Here is an 18,773-nt window from a genome sequence, read left to right as displayed (position 1 = left end):
GAGTTGAAATATATATATTTAGATATTTTTCTTAAATAACATATTTACATCTAATAGAAAATATAAATCTAGAGATAAATTTCCAAACAAAAGTGAAAGAGAAGAATGAAGAATGAAAAAGGCTGACAGGTGTGAAGTTAGGGACAGGACAAGCCAGAGGCCACATCCCACCCAGAAATAAAAAGCACTATGCCAAGTTTGCGCTCACTCTCGCCTGTTCTTGTCCTGGGCTCACCCACCCAGAAATTCATCTTTTCTCTTTAAAAAAACCTTGGTCCGTGTTACTTTCCTTAATGGTGACCGTTAAAAAGTTTGAGGTCACATCAGTGACCACCACCTTCTCCAGGTTAGTCAGAGAGGGGCTCCAGGATTCCTCCTCTGGGTCCCCCAGGATTCTGGCCACTGGGATTCTGGCGATGAGGGAGGGCCTTCCCCCCTGGGCCCCCATGTCCCGGTAGAGGCTCCCCACAGAGCCTGGGGTGCCTGAGCCATGCCGGACCCTGGGGCCACCAGGGTCAAGGGCACCCTGGCCTTTGGCCTCCAAGAAGGCGGCCCTGTGCTTTATGACCCTGGCTGGGAAAGTGTCCACAGCCAGCTTGCTTGTGGCCTCAGCTGAGCTAGGGCTGGTCACACCACACTGCACCAGGTCCGAGTCCTGCCTTCTGGCCAGCTGGATCACACTGTGGCCAGCTGGGAATTTTCCTGTTCCGGAAGGGATGTCATCCAGCTTCCTGCCTTTGAGGTAATCTCCGAGGCCATCGCTGGGCTCTCCCAAGGGCCTCTGTGAGGGATCCAGGAGCTCCTTCCGGGGTTTGGGGCCTCGCTTCTTGGAGCTGTCCCCTGGCGAGCTGGGCTTATCGTCCACACGGCTGGCACCCCTTTCTCTTTCTCGTTCTCGCTCCCTCTCTCGCTCTCTTTCCCGCTCTCGATCCCGATCTCTGTCCCGGTCCCGAGAAGGCTCTGGCCGACAGGTGCTACTGGTGCTGCTGCTGCTCCCTGGTGGGGACAGACCCATGTTCCGAAGGCCCTCTCGGGCTCGGGAAGTGGAAGCCAGATCCTGAGGTGAGCGGCCTGGGTAGGGAATCCTGATGCCTCTGGCTGAGTCACTTCTGAACTCATAGGTTTTGGCCTTTGCCTTAGCCTGGGCCTGCAAAGAAAAAACTCCATTAGGAAGAAGCAGTGTCTGTCCCTCCTCCATCCTTGACCTCCAGGCCCCACCTTCTGATGCCTGGGAAGTTCTACAGGGTGGGGAGGTGGGGCTTAATGGTAGCAGTTTGGGGGAAGGGGAGAGAGCTTGTCCAGAAGCAGCCATTTGCAGCCAGCCCACTTGTATGCCATTATACATCCATTTGGGATGGCTGGAATTGGGGGCACAAAGGCATTCTAGTGAAGCTGAGCCCCTCCTCCCAGACACTCTCAGGTACCATTGCCTTGGTGACCTGTTGTCAGGGGACTCCTAGATTACACATAGGCAACACATATGGACACCCCCTTGGTCACAAGCCCTGGTGGGCACTTTGCACTACGTGACTTCATGATATTGCAGTTCACATTGCACACAGTCAACCTACCTTGAGGAGGAAGGTTTTGGGTTTGGGTCCTCGTTTTTTGGGCCCATAGAGCTCCATCTCTCGTTCCCTGGAAAAAGGAGAGAGGGAGAAGGGGGTGTGGGTAAAGTAACCAGGTGGATTTCCAGTCCAGATAGGATGCAATCTACCCCTCATCTTTCCAAATGAACTGCTGGGGCTCAGAAAGGTCTGTACCTTTCTTCAAAGGCTGCAAGCAAGCGAGCATCCAGGATGTTTTCCTCTGGCTCCCATGTGCTGTATCTAGAGGAAATCAGGAAGAAGTGGGCGTTAGTGCTGGTGCAGGGAGAGTGGAGAGTGTGAGCGTGTGTGTAACTTTTCTCAGTACCGTGTATTGTATTTCAACGCAAAGGGGGAATAAGAAAATAAAGAAACCTTCCCAATAATAGTCTAGGGTTGACAATTGTATATAACCTACTTACTTCTGTGACCAGCCCTTCCATTTCACGAGGTATTCCATGCGTCCCTGCAGATGCAAAGGGAGAAATGTGTGTGTGTGCGTGCATAGGGAGGAATGCATGACGAGGACACAAGAAATACATGTGAAAAATGCATGCACCAAATGAATGCCTGAAACCCCACCGCCAAAGACACGAGCCTGCTGCATCACCCCTGCAAGAAACGCTGCACAAAGTGCATGCACCGGCATTCATCTCCCACCCCGCCCCCCACCCATGCAATCTGTGCATCGCTGCAAGTCTAAGGAGAACGCTGGGGCTCAGAGCCGCCGCCGCCGCCACGGCCGCGGCCGCTGCTGGGACCTGGGGGAAGGGAAGCTGGCTGCAGCAGGGGGAGGGAACCCGGGCCGGAGGGGAGGGCCCGGCCGCGCCGAAGCCGGAGACCCGGAGCACCTACTTTCCGTATGCGCCGCTTCAGGAGGGCTTCGGCCGCGAACACCCGCTCCCCCACCGCTGAAAGCTCCATATTGACTCGCCGCTTCCCCCCTTGGCCGCTTCCAGGAGCAGAAAAGCAGCAGCCAGCGCACGACAGACCATAATACTCTCCCGCTGACGTCAGTTCTTCTCCCCTCCCCGCGCGCGCTCGCTCCCCGGCCCCCCGCCCGCGTCGCTGTGCTCGGCTCTCTCCTCCCCCGCCCGGCGCTTCCTCCCGCCCCACGTGTTGCTAACGACGTTGCTAAAGCCGAGCGGCCGAGGCCTGAACCCTGCACGTTGATTGGATAAAATCCAGGCCACGCCCCTCTCCCTTTCTCCCCCGCGTTGCTACGTGACCCGCGTTCCAATTGCCACGGGGCGGAGTCCGTTGCGACTCCAGAGACCCGGCGCGCGGAGGAGGGGGCCGCCGGCGGAAGTGACGCCAAAAGAAGGCGGGTCCTGCCTCTGTCAGTCTGTGGGGCTGCTAGGGGGACAGGCTACCCTGTGTCCTCGCTCGGGCCCCCCTCCCCCGCTGCCTAGTTGTCCCTCCGGTGCTCCACGACCCTACTGCTCTAGCTGGGATCCCCGCGGCGGTGTCAGCCAGGCCCCGCCCCTCGGCAGACCCCGGCCCGCCCTACCCCCACCGCCTGGGACTCGCGCCGGCCCCTCCCCCGCCGTCCGCACCGCACAATACACAATGCACAGGTGCTGGGGCGCCGCAGACCGCGCCTGAACCCCGACACCCCGAGCTGCGCCCCCAGCCTCTCTTCGCTGCCGACCCTTTACCCCCACCTTACATCACACCCGACCCCCGGTCTCCATGGCAACGCCCCCCCCCCCGCCGTCCCCAGGCCCGGCTCACTAACAAATCAATGTGCCTGCTCCTCGATCTCTGGTCGCGCTGCGCTGCCCTCGCCCACCCTGCGGGCCCAGTGAGCCGGGCTGGCCGGAGCGCTCTCCCAGCCCGGAAGCCCAGCACGGTCCGGGTGGAGGCCAGCTGCTGCCGCCCAAGCCCTCCCGTGACTGGGAACCTGCAGAGACGTCCCACTCCCCATTCTGTCCCCTGACTGTCCCAAACCCCCGGAGTCACCTGTCCCTGCCCCCAGCCCGCGATGCCAGTGCCCGCCGGGCCCAAGCCTCTGGCATTGCCAACCCCGCCTGCCCCTGTCAGGCTTGGATGTGTTAAGGGCATGGATGACCATCAGAGCAGAGCCTGGAGCTTGGCCAATGTTGGGGTGCGAGTTAGGGGGCGCGGCGGCTTCCTCTAGAACCCGGTGACTGCCCCGCGAGCACTTCCTGTCCGTGACCGTTCCCGGTGTGCGCAGCAGACACTCGGCGAGAAACGACGGTGCGGAAGTTAGGGGGCGGTGCGGGGTCCACTGCGGGTTTGGCTAGAGGGTGTCGCAAGCGAAGTTGGCGGGCTTCAGAAAAGGGGCAAGGGCGGGACTGTAGATCTGTAGGTTCTGCACACCCACGTGTGCGCTCGCACACCTCCTTCTCAGTTCTCCGCAACTGGTGGCAAGGACAGCGGCGAGGACGGCAGCCGCAGTCTGGGCCCAGAGACCCCGCACCCTTTTCTCTTACAACTCAAGCTCCAAATGAAAACGCCCCCTCCCTGGAATCCACGATTTAGTTAAAACACCGATGACAAACTTGACAGGAAGCTGTTTCCCCGAGGCAGAGATGGGATGGAATGGACTGGGAGAAAGGAAGGGGACAGGAATGATAGGTAGGTAGAGAAGAAGCAATCCAAGGAGTTTGGCTGCAAGGGTGGGAACCCCGGAGCCGTAAACTAGCCTCCGGGCCACAGCAAGGTGCGGGACGGGTACAGCGCGGTCCTCGGCCACGGGGCAAGGCGGCGCTGAGTACGCCCTCCCTCGAAGTCCTCTCTCCCCTGGAAACACGGGTTCCAGTTGGTGGCCTGGCTCCTAGATTTTGTAAGGTGAGCACTGACCTACAGTCCCACCTCTCCAGCCGTCCTGACTAAACGAACAGCGCGCCTTGGACTCCCAGAACGCCCCGGTGACCCGTGCCCGCCGCCTTCCAGAGGCCGCCGATGGCTGTGTCCTTAATCATAAAAAGTCATTCCCGGTAACAAATAGTTTCGTCGGCCGGTGCCGGCGATACAGCTGTTTCTGTTTAAGCTTAAATACTTTCCAACAGTTTGGGCAGTAAAAATAAAGTCAGCCTCAGCCGCCTGTAAGTGTCTGGTTTCCCCGCCCAGAGAAAGCCCACCCTAAACCCTGGGCCCAGGTCGCTCTGTTCGCCCCACCTGCCCCGTCTTGGAATCTGCTGCCCGCTGTGGGCGACCACTGCAGCCCACCCCGATGCTCGGCTAGCTCTGTCCACCGTTCTTCGCCGACTGTAGGGCTGCCTAGAACAGCAGAGAGGGAGCTTGTCTGAGCAGCGGCGGACTAGACCCCCCCTGGCCTGCCGGCCTCCCCCACCTCTGGGAAGCTCTCCTGCACCCGGGAAAAGCAGCGGTTCCCCTTCTGCGAGCATTTTCTGCAATCCAGTCCTGAGCTCTGCTGCGTTACCAACTGGGTCTTGCACGCGGTGCTCAGAGGTCGGTGGATGGTTTCAGTTTCAGGATAGGAAAAAAAAAAAAAAAAAAAAGAACACTAGCTTTACTCCTCCCGCCCTGTCCTCCTCTTTTCTCTCCCTTTCTCTTGTAGCCTTCCCCTTCGGTCTCATTTTTCTTTCTTTGCCTAAGTACCTCTGCAACTCCTGGGAAGAGAAGAAAGCCCCAGGCGTTACCAGGCATGGCTCCCTCCTCTGCAAGGGTATTTGATTTGTTTCTTCATCCTCACCCTGTTTTCCTGCCGGTCTTCATGCTGGATACGATTCTTTCCAAATAGCTTGCTCCAAACAGAAATAGCACTTAGGAGGTGCCTGAGTTTACAAACGTCGGGGATTCCTGCCGAGTTTTGGGCAAAAGTGCGATTGGATTAAGAGGAAAAAGGAGACACCACTTGGAGGCTAGCTCAGGTTGGTTATAGAAGTTCTCAGCCCTGTGGAAGAAAACAACCCTGGTAAGGTGGAGTGGGTCACCCTTGTTCCATGTCACTATCCCCCGCTGTCCCATGGGTAGCAGGAGGACAGTGCGGGAGGAGTAAAGTTACAGAAAGTGTGAAAAAAGTGTCGCTGGGCAGCTTCACTCTGCTACAAAGGGAGACAGTCCTCCCCTCTAGGAAATGAAACCCACTTCTCCTACACCTCTGAGGTGAGGTCTGCTTTGATGGGCGGCAGAGGATGGCCCTTTGTGCCCAGAGAGGGCGCTAGTATGCTTGAGGTGGGGCAGTCCTTCTGGCGGACTCTGGACAGGTCATTTTGGGCCACTCAGCTGGTAGAGCTGTCCCAGGAAACACCAGAAGAAAGATTCCTGCTCCCAGCTCTCTAACTGGATACCCCCTTCTCCAACCGATTCCATTCTCACCACTTCTTTCCACTGCGCAATGGCTTTCCTCCTTCCAAGTTAGATAATTGCTTTTCCCCACTATGTGCATCACCCAGGAATAAATAAAGTTACAAAGGACAACACTCCAGGGCTGGTGAGATGACTCAGTGGTCTAAAGCACCTACTTAGAACAAGCTTAGCAAAGCACAGTGACCGAGGTTCAATCCCCCAGCACCACATGCCAGCCAGCCCCACCCCCTGGTGGGCTGAGCTGACCACACACACACACACACACACACACACACACATAAATAAATAAAAATTATTTAAAAAAAAAAAAAGGACAACACTCCAAGACTCGGTGCTATCAATCCCACTTCCCCGAGGTCAGTGGGAAACTATGGCTACCAGGTTCAAGTGCGCAGCCTCTGCAGTAAATAAGGTAACCCTTTCCTATTACTTTAGCCCCATATGGCTACAATTTGAGTGTCTTTGGAGACTGTTGGGGGGGCAGGAGGGAGTGAAAGTGGAAATCAAATGCTCTTACATCGGATTTTTATGAAGGAAATTGTCAGTGATTCTCTTAACAGCTTCTCCCCCTCCCAAGAAGAGTTGCCTAGTTTCTTTGTTTATGGAAATTCAGGCCCTCGCTGGCCTGGGGACACCTGCTTCCGGAATCCCCAGGCTCTTGCCTTATTCCTCAGTGGTTTTGGTGACCTGACCACCCAGCCTCAGGACAAAAGTCCTCCAACCAGCTCCTGGGAGCCTGCCTGGGGTGCTGGTGCTGTGATGATTCCGAGCCCAGACTGGCCTGTTGACCCTGCCTCCTAGAAGTGCTAGGGCCACTTGGGGTCTGAGGCCCTCTTAGGGCTCCCTATGCCTGCCGCCCACTAACTGACCTACAAGTTCTCCTGGAGAAAAGCCTAAGGCTGGTGTGGTCCGGGAGGCAGGCAGACAGGCCCGGGCCAGGTGCTCACTGCCTGCCGGGTCGAGGCCAGATCAGCAAGCCCCAGCATGTCCTCTTGCTCAAGGCTGAGGCCCGGCCTCAGCTAGTTCTTTGGGAGCATTTCAACTTCGTGTCTTGAAGGGCATCATCGGACCTGCCTGTTCTTGGCTGCAAACTCAGGCAGCTTTGGTACCCAACCAATTGCCTCTGGTGGTGGGAGAGAGGCTGTGAATTAACTCAGATGACTCTGAGGCATGGCCCAGTGGGTCCTGGCCACTTGTGTCACAGCAGTGGCCTGTGGCTAGCATCCAGCAGCCCAGAGGCAGCAGGGAGTGTCCAGATGGCCTCCCTGATGCCCAAGCCCAAACTGAGTACCTGCCTTCAAGAATTACCAGTCTGGTGTGGGATGCTGTAAGAGTGACCCGCATCCTGGAGAAGGGTCAGAAGAGGTCTGGTCTGTACAGACTACCCAGCTTCCTGGCTGAGGGCACCACCTCTAGTTTTTCCTACAGCAAGAAAGACCCTGCTTTCCTGCCCTACTTTCTCCTCCCTAGTGGACATTCAGGTCCTTTTTGCTGGAGCAGGGCAGCACAGGAGGATAAAATGAGAAGGAGCCCTTTAGGTAGTCTTTCGTGGGCCAATACACACTAGAAGCTACATAATCTTTGACTGCTGCCCCCTTAAGCCACAGGAATAAGATCAAGTCCCCTCCCTGCCCATCTAGGGAAGAAAATACCCCTCCCCCAGTTAAGCAGCCTCTACTGAGCAGTCACTGTGGGGCTAGCACCTGCCCTATCCCATGTGAGTCACAACCAAGAAAGATCAACTCTACTGCCCTATGGGGCCTTTCTCATCTATAAAATGAGGTGAACTTTGGGGGAAAAGAGTGCATACAGCAGGGGTTCTGCCCAAGAAACTCTAACATCAGGGCTCTAGTAATAGGAACTCTGGCCCTCCTGAAACCTCAGATCCTCTGGGGCTTGAGGAAAGAATTCAAGTTGAAAAAAAAAAAAAAAAAAGGTCAACCTTCTGGGATGGGCACAGCAGGGCCTCTGAGCAGAGCCTTCTGACAAAAAGACAGGCTAGAACAAAAGGAAACAGGGAGCGATCTGGGAACCCCATCAACCCAGCCGAAGGCTTCTTGTGGATAGAAATCTTTGCTTGTCCTCTGGTAGAGTACAGTGGCTAAACCTGTAGGCTCTGGGGCCAGCTGCTTGGGTTCAAACCACTTGCTAGTCCTGTCTCCTTGCATAAGATATTGTCTCTGAACTTCAGCTCCCAACAGTATATTAAAAAATGGAGAATCAGCATCTTTCCCAAACAGGGTCCACAGGAGGGGGGTAAGTGAGATACCATGTACGTACTTTCACATTGGCAGTCACAAGCAAATGCTCATTAAATTATTACTGTGATTAGTGCTGCTATTGGTGTTCTGGGATCAGGTCAGTTTAATTGGACCCAGCGGTTTTGGTTTGGATGACTTTCTCTGGGGAACCCATGTCTGTCTAGACTGACCCTACTACTCAATGAAGGAACTTGCTTTCCACAGGAATCTGACTGTGTGCCTCTCTGGCACAGCTTCAGCCTGACCCTAGGGTCTTCGTCTCCATAGGTTTGGGCCAGGTGGGTTTGCTAAGAACCTGGCGCGCAGCCGCGCTGGGAGAGAGGCCCGGCGCGCGGCGGGTGCACGCGGGAGGAGCACGCGCACAGCGCCAGGCTCGGCACGCATGCGCACCATGGGGCGGGCCCCCTCCCCAATACTTCGCGGGAAGGCCTCCTGGTGTTGGTTGAAAAAGCCGGATCCTGACGTCTGAAGGCGTCCTGGTGGCACAGGCTTAGATGGCTCGGAGGGGGGTGGGAGAGCGGCCTGCCTTCGCCCAGTCCTGGAAAAGGGGTGGGGATCCGGGTGACTCTGGACACAGCCCCCGCGGCTTGCGAGAAAGAGCTCCGAAGAGGCAAAAGCGACGCTGCCCTGGGGGAGAAAATGCGAGGGAGGCGGGATGTGGCGAGAGCGGCCCGGGACAAGTGGGTGACCTAGGTCATTGCCTTGGAGTCCAACCCCGGCAGAGGCGCTATCAGAAGCCTCCTCTCCACGCCTGACACCGTGTAGCTCCTACCTCGGTGCAGGCCCCGACGGTCCAATCTGGCCGGGGCCCTGGTGAAGAATCTGACGGGAGTCTCTGTACATTGACAGAGGACTGATCTGGCAAATCCCGTGGCCCGGCCAGTGCAGGCGCCCGTCCCACGGTGACCTGTCCATCGGGCAGGCAGGGAGCACCCACCCTCCTCTAGGAAAACGCACAACAAGGGTGGCCGAGAAGAGGCCAGGCGTGGTGGGACTAGAGGCTGCGCTCAGCGAGGTCGCCCGACTCCCGGGGCTCCCCGGTGACGCTGGTCACCGCAGTCCTGGACGACAAACAAGCTATCCCCAGCCTCGGGAAAGCTCCCAGGATGTCTCCAACTAGTCTGCGTGTCACGTTCCTTCTCGCTTCCTACCCCGCCCCCAAGCGGAAGGAATTGTGATTTTTTTTTTTTTTTTTTTTTTTTTTGCCGGGACGCCGGAGACCTCGGGTTAGTTCCAGCTGGATCTTTTGTCCCCAAAGTTGGTGCACACTGGAAGCCAAAATTCACTCTTCCCTTTTAGAGGGCAGAAAAAAAGGAAGTACGGAAGGCTTCCTGGTCATTCTAGGGAGCACAGTTGGCGGAGGCAAACGTGGTAGGGGCAGAGGGATCTACTACTCGTGGGCCCCCAGCCTGAGAGGCCAAACCCAAAGCGGGACGCCAGCATAAGTGGGTGCGAGTAGACGGAGAAAACTGCGACGGACGGAACAGGGCCACTTGACTTTAGTGGCCTTGACAAAGACTCGGTATCCTGCATTGGGTGGCCAGCTAGCTGTACCGTCCAGGAAGGGTTTCGTAGGGCGCCCCCAGGCGCTGCCTGCGAGGGGAACCCCGTCGGTGACACACCCGGCGGGGCAGGCATTGAGGCTCCCCCGGCCGCTTTGCCAAGGTTCCACTCACGCCCAGCAGCCGCGCTGCAGGTTCCGAGGCTGCGGAAAAGCTAGTAGTCCGCGGTGGCCGGGTCCATACGCAAGCGCCTAACTTCCCGGGCGAGAACTCTGCTTTGTCCAGTAGCAGGCAGCTGCGGAGTGGCTCAGCCCCCGAGAGTGGGTACAGAATGCCGCTTGGCACCCGCACGACCTGACGGGGAACCCTGGGACACCTTTTCCATCGGCAAGGGAGGCTAGGGTTGCCTTCTTCGCTTTTCTGTAGGAAATCAAATTCGGGGACCATGGTACTGTATGTATTCGCACAACTTCCTCCCTTGACATTTTGCACTGCACTCTCTAAGTTGGGGCAGAAGTAATTATGCAAACATCTGGGGCTGTCCTGCTCCGCTGCTAGCGCTGTTCTAATGCACCCTGAGAGCCCAGTGTATTCATTTGCATAATAATGGCTTATCTAGAATAACAGCAATCAGAAGCAAAATTGATTTTCTTTTCTTGGGCACATCCTTGAGATCCTGAAAACTGAGGCTTAAGGCAGAAAAAGCTAGTTTTGTAGAGGCTATGTGGTTTTTGACCAGGACCACAGAGAAAATCAAGTTTAGAGCAGCGGAAATGTGCTTTTGCTGAGTTTTTTTAATTTTTCTGCTTTCAGCCTTAGATCTTAGCTACTTTTTGGCCAAACCAATGAAGAGCTTAAGGACTGTGGAAGTGTGCACAAACACTGAGTCCTTCATCCCATTTATGGTGGGAGGTTCCGGAGTCCCGGACTAACAGGCTAACAGGAATTCCATTTGGGAGTAGTGGAAGTGACTATGAATTTGGCCAGGTGGGGAAGGGTAGACCCGAAGTCTATCCAAATAGATCAAGGCAGTGTCCGGTGATCAGCTAAATGGACCTGAGTATGGACCTTCTAGAGCTCTGATCCCACCCTTTGGAGAGTTGGAGGCAGAGCACTTTTTTGTTCTGGAATGATCCCTTCGCCCACTGGAGCAACAAAAGTCGTTGGATTCAAAGTAGCATAAAAGAGTGTGTGGGTGGTGATGGGGTCATTATGGGAGGAAACATCTTTTATATATTAAAAATCTTCTTGATCTTTCTTAATATGAAGAGGAGTGGGAAGGAGAAATCCACAAATAAATATGGCAAATCAATTTGGAGCAAAATTGCAATCCTGAAGCCACTCTCAGTGGATTCTGGGCTCCGGGGAGTTTTTGCTGCCGAACTCGTTCTCCCCAAAACCAGCATCTCCTCTAAGGCGATAAATAGCGGGAGGGGGCAAAAGAAGAGCTGCTTTCTTGGGTCCTCTGCAGACAACAAAGATGCAAGTTTTGTGTTTGATTATGGAGCTCTAGCATACAACCAAGAAGTCCAGTATAATTCTTAAGTTCCTTTTAAAATCAGGGTTCAGTTGGAAACTGAAAAAGGAATTGCTTCAGGGTGGAGCAACCTGCCAGATGAGATGAGCAGTTGGGAGGATCTCAGTCCCACCTACAGGACTATCTTTTGGGGGAAAGAAGGAAGAGAGTACAGAAAAGGAGTGCTGGGGATATAGCTCAGTGGCACAGTGCCTGCCTGGCAAGCACCAGGTTGTGAGTTTGATTCCTGATACCAAAAAAAAAAGAAGAAGAAGAAGAAGAAGAAGGAGAAGGAGAAGGAGAAGGAGAAGAAGAAGAAAACCTGTGTGATGCAGAGAGAGTCTTTGGAGAGTGCAGACTACTGCGTTTATTCTGCATTTTGGATACAGTTTCCATTGTGACTTTTTTACCTCTTCTGATCCAGAGATACTCTCGCTTCTGCAGCAGCCAGTTCCCCCACTCTGTGTGTGTGTGTGTGTGTGTGTGTGTGTGTGTGTGTGTGTGTGTGTCCCTCCTTCGGAAAGGGCACCTGCAATACCTAAGCAAAGACTCTAGCTGGTCCCCAATGTTTCATAGTCAGAAACCTTCAGAGTTGGGATTTAGTCCTAGATTTGAGCCTCAATTTCTCCCTTTTGAAGTGTGAAAGACCAGAGGAAGAACAGCAGGAAAAGTAGCAAAAGGGAGTCCTGCAGGGCATTGCCAATTCTGCACAGGAACTCCTCAGCTCTACCTGAAAGTTTCTAGTCAACCTTTGTTTCCAATAGCCGGCTTGGCAGCCCCGGTGACCACCAGAAACTGTCCTACCACCTTCATCCCAAGCCCAGAGACAGGGGTCAGCCCTTTCCTGATTGGGGGGGGGTCACATCTGGGAGGGCTGGAACAACTGCTTCACTTGTCCCAGAACCAGAGCCAACTGGTACTCAGCCCAAAGAGAATGCTGCACAGCCCATGGAAGAGGTGCTAATGCTGTACCACTGGGATGCAGGAAGGTTGGCAGCACGAATCCGCGTGGCCTCAGTTTCTGCAGCAGCTCCCCAGTGAGGAGCAGTGCGCTTGGCATACTTTGCTCTAAGGAGCTGGAAACTTTTTAAAAGCAAATTCTTGAAGGAGAATCCAGAAGTGTGTTTGTGGGGTGCTTGACACAGTCCAGGGGAGAGCAGAAATCAGAGGCATCTTAGTCCCCGGAGTGAGGGACAGCAAGTTTAAGGGAGAGAGGGGATGACACAAAAGTTAATGTCCAGAAAGAGACATGGAGCAACAAGACAAAACCACTTTCTCTACTGCTGTTCCTCAAGTCCCTCAGAACATTGCAGGTGCACCTAAATGTCCCCCAGCTGCCACTGTGAAGACCGGCAGCCCCTCTTCATTGTGGGACAGGAGCTCAAGGGAATCAGGGAAATAGCTTGGTGCTTGCATCAAAAGATCTCTAGGAAATCAGTGTTCTGCCTCCTGATTGGTCCGGTTCTCCTCCCTGTCAGACATCTGTCACAGATCTGTACCTGGGATCCAAAGAGCACAGGGCACCACACTGCCTGCACAGAACACTTGCCATCTTTCCAAGACGAGGAAGTGGGTGCTTGGCTCAGTGTCCTAGCGCAATGCAGTGGCAATGGTGGCAGCATTTCTGGCCAAGTATCCCTCTCCCTGAAAGGAAAGTTTATGGACTGTGACACTGTGTCTCTGAGGATGCTCCTGGAAGTGAGCAACTGTGTGTGGAGGACTTTAGGGCCCTGGACTGCTGCAAAGGGTGGAGACCTGAAGGATGAAGAAGGAATTCTGTGTGACAGGAAGGAGGCTAAAGGCGATATCCACTATCCAGTCCCCAGCAGAGTCCACTGGGGATTGCTGAGTGCCTGGCATGAGTGGTCACAGTGTTTTGTGGCTTTTGGTATTCCCAGCACCTGGCACCCCACCTGGTGCAAGAGTCAGAGGTGACCCACTGAGGGCTGCTTTGTCCCAGGAGCAGAGGATTCAGATCTCTTCAGTGCTTTGTCCTGGGCTAGGTGCCTCTTGGACTCTACTATATTTCTCCTTAGAGAGAGGCTTATTAACAGCATAAAAATAAAGTCATCCCAGTGTGGTGGTGGTGTCAGTTCACATCTTTGATGCTGGCACTCAGGAGGCAGAGGCAGCACTATCCCACAAGTTCGAGGTCAGCCTGGGCTACATAGTAAACTCAAAGCTAGATTGAACTACATAGTGAGACGGTGTCTCAAAAAGTAAAATAATACAAATGAAAAAAGAGGCTCAGAGAGTCAGGTAATTTGCTAATGGATGTATTATGCTTTAGGACTGGACTCAAATAGACGTGTCAGGGTAGCACGCCCTGGTGTGGACCAGGTGCCTATGCCCAAGGTGTTGCTAAGACATCCAGCATCTTCTGTCCTAGGCTTTCTCTGTCCCAGCCTACTGAGGTGTCTTGGCTAGGTCCCTCTTCCTTCTGATCCATTTTTGCAGTGAAGCAAGCATTTGGAGCAGGTCGTTTTAGGAGCCCTCTCTCTGTAGGGTCCCTGCAGCTGATGCACAGAGTAGGGATGGCAGTTTTGCCATTCGGGCAGTTGTAGTAGCAGTCCAGACCTCTTTTCCCCAAGAACTTTTAAGAAAATACTGGGGACAGGGAATATGGCTCAGCAGCATAGTGTAGCCTTGCAAGCATGAGGTCCTGAGTTTGATTCCCAATACCCCCCAAAACTTTTTGACCTTTGACTGCTGACCACTGATTCAAGTACCTAGGACAACACACAGAACGCTGTGGTTTGTGATTGTAGGAAACAGGACTCCCAGAAAGAGCAGAGGATTCAGGTCTCTTCAGTACCAGGTAATGGCCTCAGTTTCCTCAGGGACACCACACCTGAAGCTATCAAACATCTGGCCTGAGGACTCCAACAGCAGGAGAAAGAGTCAGAAAAGAGCCCAGAAGATGAGACTATCTCTCTAGACCTAACCCAAAGTCTGGCAATCCACAGCATGATCCTCCCAGCTCCACACTGCTGGCAGCACAGCTGCAGCTCAGACTAATTCCAGGTACACTCTATAGGTGGCATCATGCTACTGGAAATGGCCTCCGTGGAGGGCGAGGCTATCTTAGCGGCATCGCTAGGCGTGGAGGAGCCAAGGCAATGTTGTCACTGATGCAATGCGCATTGCACCTTTGCAAAGGGACACCTGAGGGGCCACAGTATGCATTGGAAAATAGTGCTCTGCCTGCCAGCATCTGCAAGCTCACTGGTCCAGGTACACAGGCTTCTCCAGGGCCATCCAGTGGGGACAGGTGAGCTCAGTCTGCGAGAGTCTTGATGCTTGCTGCCAATGACCACGAGAAGCAGGGAAAGGTCTCAGCCTGCACTTTATCTGCTGGGCGGCTATTTCGGGATGTACAGCAGCATTTCCCTGTAAGAAGTCACTTTGTCTGCAGTGGATGGAGAACCTGGCCAGCATAGCATGGGTCCCTGCCAAAGTCCTCTCCACTGAAACACAGTACCAGGACATCCCGGCTGAGGGCCATTCCCATTGTCCAGATCTTTCTTCTAGTGTGGCCCAAACTCCTCTTCAGGTGGGCAGAGGCACCAACCAGAGGTAGGGAGGGAGAAAGTCAGTAGGTGGGCTACCCTGCTGGAGACAGGGCAATGGGGTCTTCAGGAAAGCTGTAGGAATGTCCAGATGTCCCACCTGGGCCAACTGCCTTTTTGGCAAAGACCTCCTCCTTGACCCCTCCTCCTCCCCCAGCGGCTCGTCTTGCCCAGGCAATCCAATCTTGGAGCTGGGTGCAACCGGGCCAAGCCCGTCACCAGGGGGAGACTGTCAGGAAGTAGGGCGAGCAACGCCAAGGGAAGAGTGATGTGATTGAAACATCCCTCACCTCTCCCTCCGTAGCCTGACCGGCTCGTGTTTGTGCCCCTTGGCCCAGAGCCTGTGCGGCTTCTCGCCCTTACTCCTGTCCTCACCCGGCTCCACACGCAGCATCCACCCTTTGTGCCCCGACCTGAAACCCGGGCCAGGCCTGGTGCCAAAGGGTGGGGAAATGGGGCTCTAGGTCTCAGATGACAGCTAGTCAAACGGCCTAGGAAGACACCTGGAGGGGCCCAGAACCCACAAATCAGAAACCAGTCTCCTCCCCCTTAGGCTTTGGACTTGATTTCTTTGGATCACAGGCCTTCAGCCAAAACCTAACACACATTCGCTCACATTTTTTTAAACAAAAGCAATTAGATTTCAATCCGGGTTCATTTGCATTTGCACCTCGGAAACGACGAGCGCGCGGGGGGTTGGGGGAGAGCAAGAGAAAAGGAGGGGGAGCCTGGCGGGTAGCACCTCCTGAGCGCCACAGCTGGTCAGGCGCCACTGAGCCAGCCACATCTGGCCGGGCGTAGTGGCCGCCGCGGCCCCCTCCTAGCCGGCTCCCGGGGCCAGCGCGCCACAGCCGCTCGGCGGCGCGCTCATCGATCGCTAGGGCCGCGGCCCGAAGCTGAGAACAAGGTATAGCCTGTATTTAGGTTCCTGCCCTTATATGGCGATGTGCGCGAGCGCCCGCCGAGCGGCCGCACCATATAAGGACACACGGCAGGCGCCGGGCTGAGCTGGTGCTCGCTCATTGGCCCGCGCGTCTCTCGGCAACGGCTCTCACGAGTGGAAAGGAGCCAGCAGCCCCCGCCCGCTCCCCTCCCGCTCCCCGCCCCCTCCCTTTCTTTTTCCCCTGGCGACACCGCCTCTTGCCCCTTCGCCGCCTGTCCCCCCTTTTTGCCTACACTCTTTCCCCAATTTCTCTTCCCGAGGTCGTCCCTTCCCCTCCCCTTAGAAATTTTCCCTTGGCCACTAGGCCGGTCCTCGCTCCCGATGTGCACACTCCCATCCCACAACCCCTCCTCAAACTCAGCGAGCAACGCTGAGGAGCGGGAAGGCCCGGATGCGGGAGAACTCTGTGTGTGTGTGTGTGTGTGTGTGTGTGTGTGTGTGTGTGTGTGTGTGTGCTCGCGCTCGCCGCACTAGCCGCTGCATCAGGTCCACGCAAGCACGCACGCACGCACGCACGGGGCTCTGGGAACAGTCCAAGCACCCACCCTCCAGAACCGCACCCCCCACCCATAATCAGAGCAATTAGCTGCTGAAGAAATTCGCTCGCGGGGCTAAGGATGTGCTGAGCCACAGCAGCCCTAGGTACTACTAAATTAGCATCTCCCAAGGTGTCCCTTCGGGCTGGATCTCTGAATGCAATCATGATAATGATAAATCGATGTCTCATTTAAAGGTTACTTTAAAAACCTGCCAGTTGTTGAGAAAAAAGAAACCCTGTGTGCAGGATGAAAAATGCACTAGAAGAGCCGTTCTTGGTTTCCAGGCAGAATTCAGTGGAGCGATGGTTGCGGGAGGAAGGTCAGGTGGCCGGTGCCTGGCCCACTCGCAGGACAGGAACCGGCGGATGGAGATGGCATCGCTATGTCGCTATTCCCCTGGAGAGGAGACTCCCAATCACAGCCAACTCCCGCAGAAAACCCACCGCGGATCCAGGGGCGCATTGCCCCATCCCCCACGCACAGAGGCGCGCGCACGCGCGCACACGCACGCACAGGTGTCTAGCTGGCCCCTCCCGAGGCGGGCTAGTGTTCTCTTAGCTACACTTTGGGGACAGGAGCCATCCCTTCGAGGATCCGCTTCTGTCCCGCGGGGACCCAAAGGTGACAGTTAAGACAATGGGCGCTCTGGCGCCCTGGGGACTTCGCCTGTGACCGAGATCGCCTCTAGGCTGCAGCCTTCTGGAAGCGCCCAGCGATGCCCCCTACTGGGCAGCCTGAACCTGGAACAAGGCGCAGCTGGGGGTCATCCCGAAGGACCCACTAAAGGGGAGGGGACACGATGACCCGCGTGACCTCCTCCGGTCTCGGTCATCCTCTCCCGCCCTACCTCTCTTCCCTCCAAATCTGAAATTCCTCAACCTGGTCCCTTCCGAGGAAAGGTGGCAGAAGCAGGCACTGCCGAGGAAAGAGGGTGCGAAGGACACTGTCGGCTGGTTCGAGTTAGCTCGGGCCACCTCCTCCTTCTCCTCCTCGCTGTTTCTGCGGAAGGAAGCGCTGTGGCCGCAGCATCCTTCGGTGCCGGCACACATCCCTCCCTGACCTTGGCTGAGATTTGCTGTCTCGGTGTTTTGCCGAGCAGAAAGCAGTCTCCCTCTTTAGAAGGAACTACGGGTGCTCTCAGGGACGAGGGGTTGCCCCCGTGGGTTTGCGTCCAGGGCCAGACTTCTGTCCTGGAAGAGGTCTTTAAACCGTGGAAACCCGTTCCTACCCCGGGTACAGCCTCTCGGAGCGGGAGCACACAGCCCTCTCCTGCCCCACGTCTGTCCATACCCACTTAACGAGGTCGTTCATAATATAGTCCCATCCCCAAGTTTCTATATGTTTAGGTACATGGACTGCTTTGCCCAGTTGGGGAGGGAGATGCGGAACCTCAGATGTAATTAGGACTTCTCCCAGAACCATGAGGTGATCCTTAAGGGAGTCCTTCTCTACTCTTACACCCCAGCAGCTGAAGCTGCTCCCAAACCTGGAAACTCCATTCCCTGACCTGTTGGCTCCAGGTCCCTGGCCCCTGCCCTTATTCCTGGAATTTGAGTTTTCCAGTTACTGTTGGTGAGATAGCTAGAAGAGCGAGGCTGGCCGGAGGGGTGACTTGCAGATAGGGAAAAATAAAGCCCCAACTCTGCAGACACACCTCTTCCCAGCCTCGGGGGCAGCTCGGAGCCTAGGTCCCTGGGGCTGGGGGAGAAGGAGGGCACAGATCCAGGCGGCTGTGCCTAGTAGTCCCAACTTCTGCGCCTAACCCCACCCACGGAACCTCTGTTCTCACTTTTCGTTTATTCCTCAGCACCTCAGCCCCGCAGCTCCCGGGGCAATTTTCCTGCTTCTCCTCCCGGGTAGCCCCCGTCCTATCCTGAGCCCGCGCCCTCGTCCAGGTCCCCAGCTTGCCCCGTGCGCCCCTCCCTGAGCCCTGGGTTCCCCTTGGCGTCCGGAAAAGGGTGATTTGCGGGGGTGCCGGGGAGCGGCGGGCACCTCCTGGGCTTCGGCAGCTCTCAGCGGGGCCGGAGCGGGGGTCCAAGAGGCTTCAGGGAGAGAAGGGTGGGCGCTCCGCACCTGCTGAGCTGCCGACAAGGCTGCGGTTTATGGCGCCGAGGATCCACCCGGATCTTCTCGGCGGAGTTCCGGGCCTCGGTCGTTCAGTCGTGGGGCAAGCACACAGCCTTTTATTTATTTATTTTTATTAATTTTTCTTTTTTCTCTGTGGAGCATCGTAGCTTGTCATCCCCTCCCCAGCGCCAGAGGGGGGAACAGTGATCTCCACAGACTGTGGGGTTGCTTGCGGTCACCAAAGTCAACACCCCATTAGCATTTCCCCACCCGCGCGAGGAGACCTCGCCGGGCACCAGGCCTGCGGGTGGGGTGGAGGAGGGCGCCGCGGCGCCCTTTCTGCACCGTCCCCGCCGCCCCCACCCTGTCTCCCTCCGCTGCTAAGTAGCGGGCCCTCGCCGCCTTCGCCCCCCGCCGCGGACCCCGCGCCCCCGCGTCGCGAGGGTCAGGCGGGCTGGGAGCCTCTGGCGGGGCGCAGGCAGCGGGGCTGC

General features: G+C 55.9%; 1 protein-coding gene across 1 annotated transcript; it reads right to left on the bottom strand.

The window, feature by feature from the left end:
* Cbx8 (chromobox 8) lies at positions 1 to 2,623 on the bottom strand. Its single transcript, XM_004639515.1, has 5 exons — positions 2,442 to 2,623; positions 2,009 to 2,052; positions 1,764 to 1,829; positions 1,572 to 1,638; positions 1 to 1,147 (listed from the first exon to the last, which is right to left on the bottom strand). Exons 1-5 carry the CDS (start codon positions 2,508 to 2,510, stop codon positions 248 to 250), a joined length of 1,146 nt encoding a protein of 381 aa, XP_004639572.1. The 5' UTR covers positions 2,511 to 2,623; the 3' UTR covers positions 1 to 247.
* Positions 2,624 to 18,773: the final 16,150 nt, after the last annotated feature.

This window comes from Octodon degus, unplaced genomic scaffold, assembly GCF_000260255.1.
Source record: "Octodon degus isolate 3935 unplaced genomic scaffold, OctDeg1.0 scaffold00112, whole genome shotgun sequence".
Lineage (NCBI taxonomy): Eukaryota > Metazoa > Chordata > Mammalia > Rodentia > Octodontidae > Octodon > Octodon degus.
The sequence above is the reverse complement of the archived record's forward strand: the minus strand, read 5'-3'. Positions and strand labels throughout refer to the sequence as shown.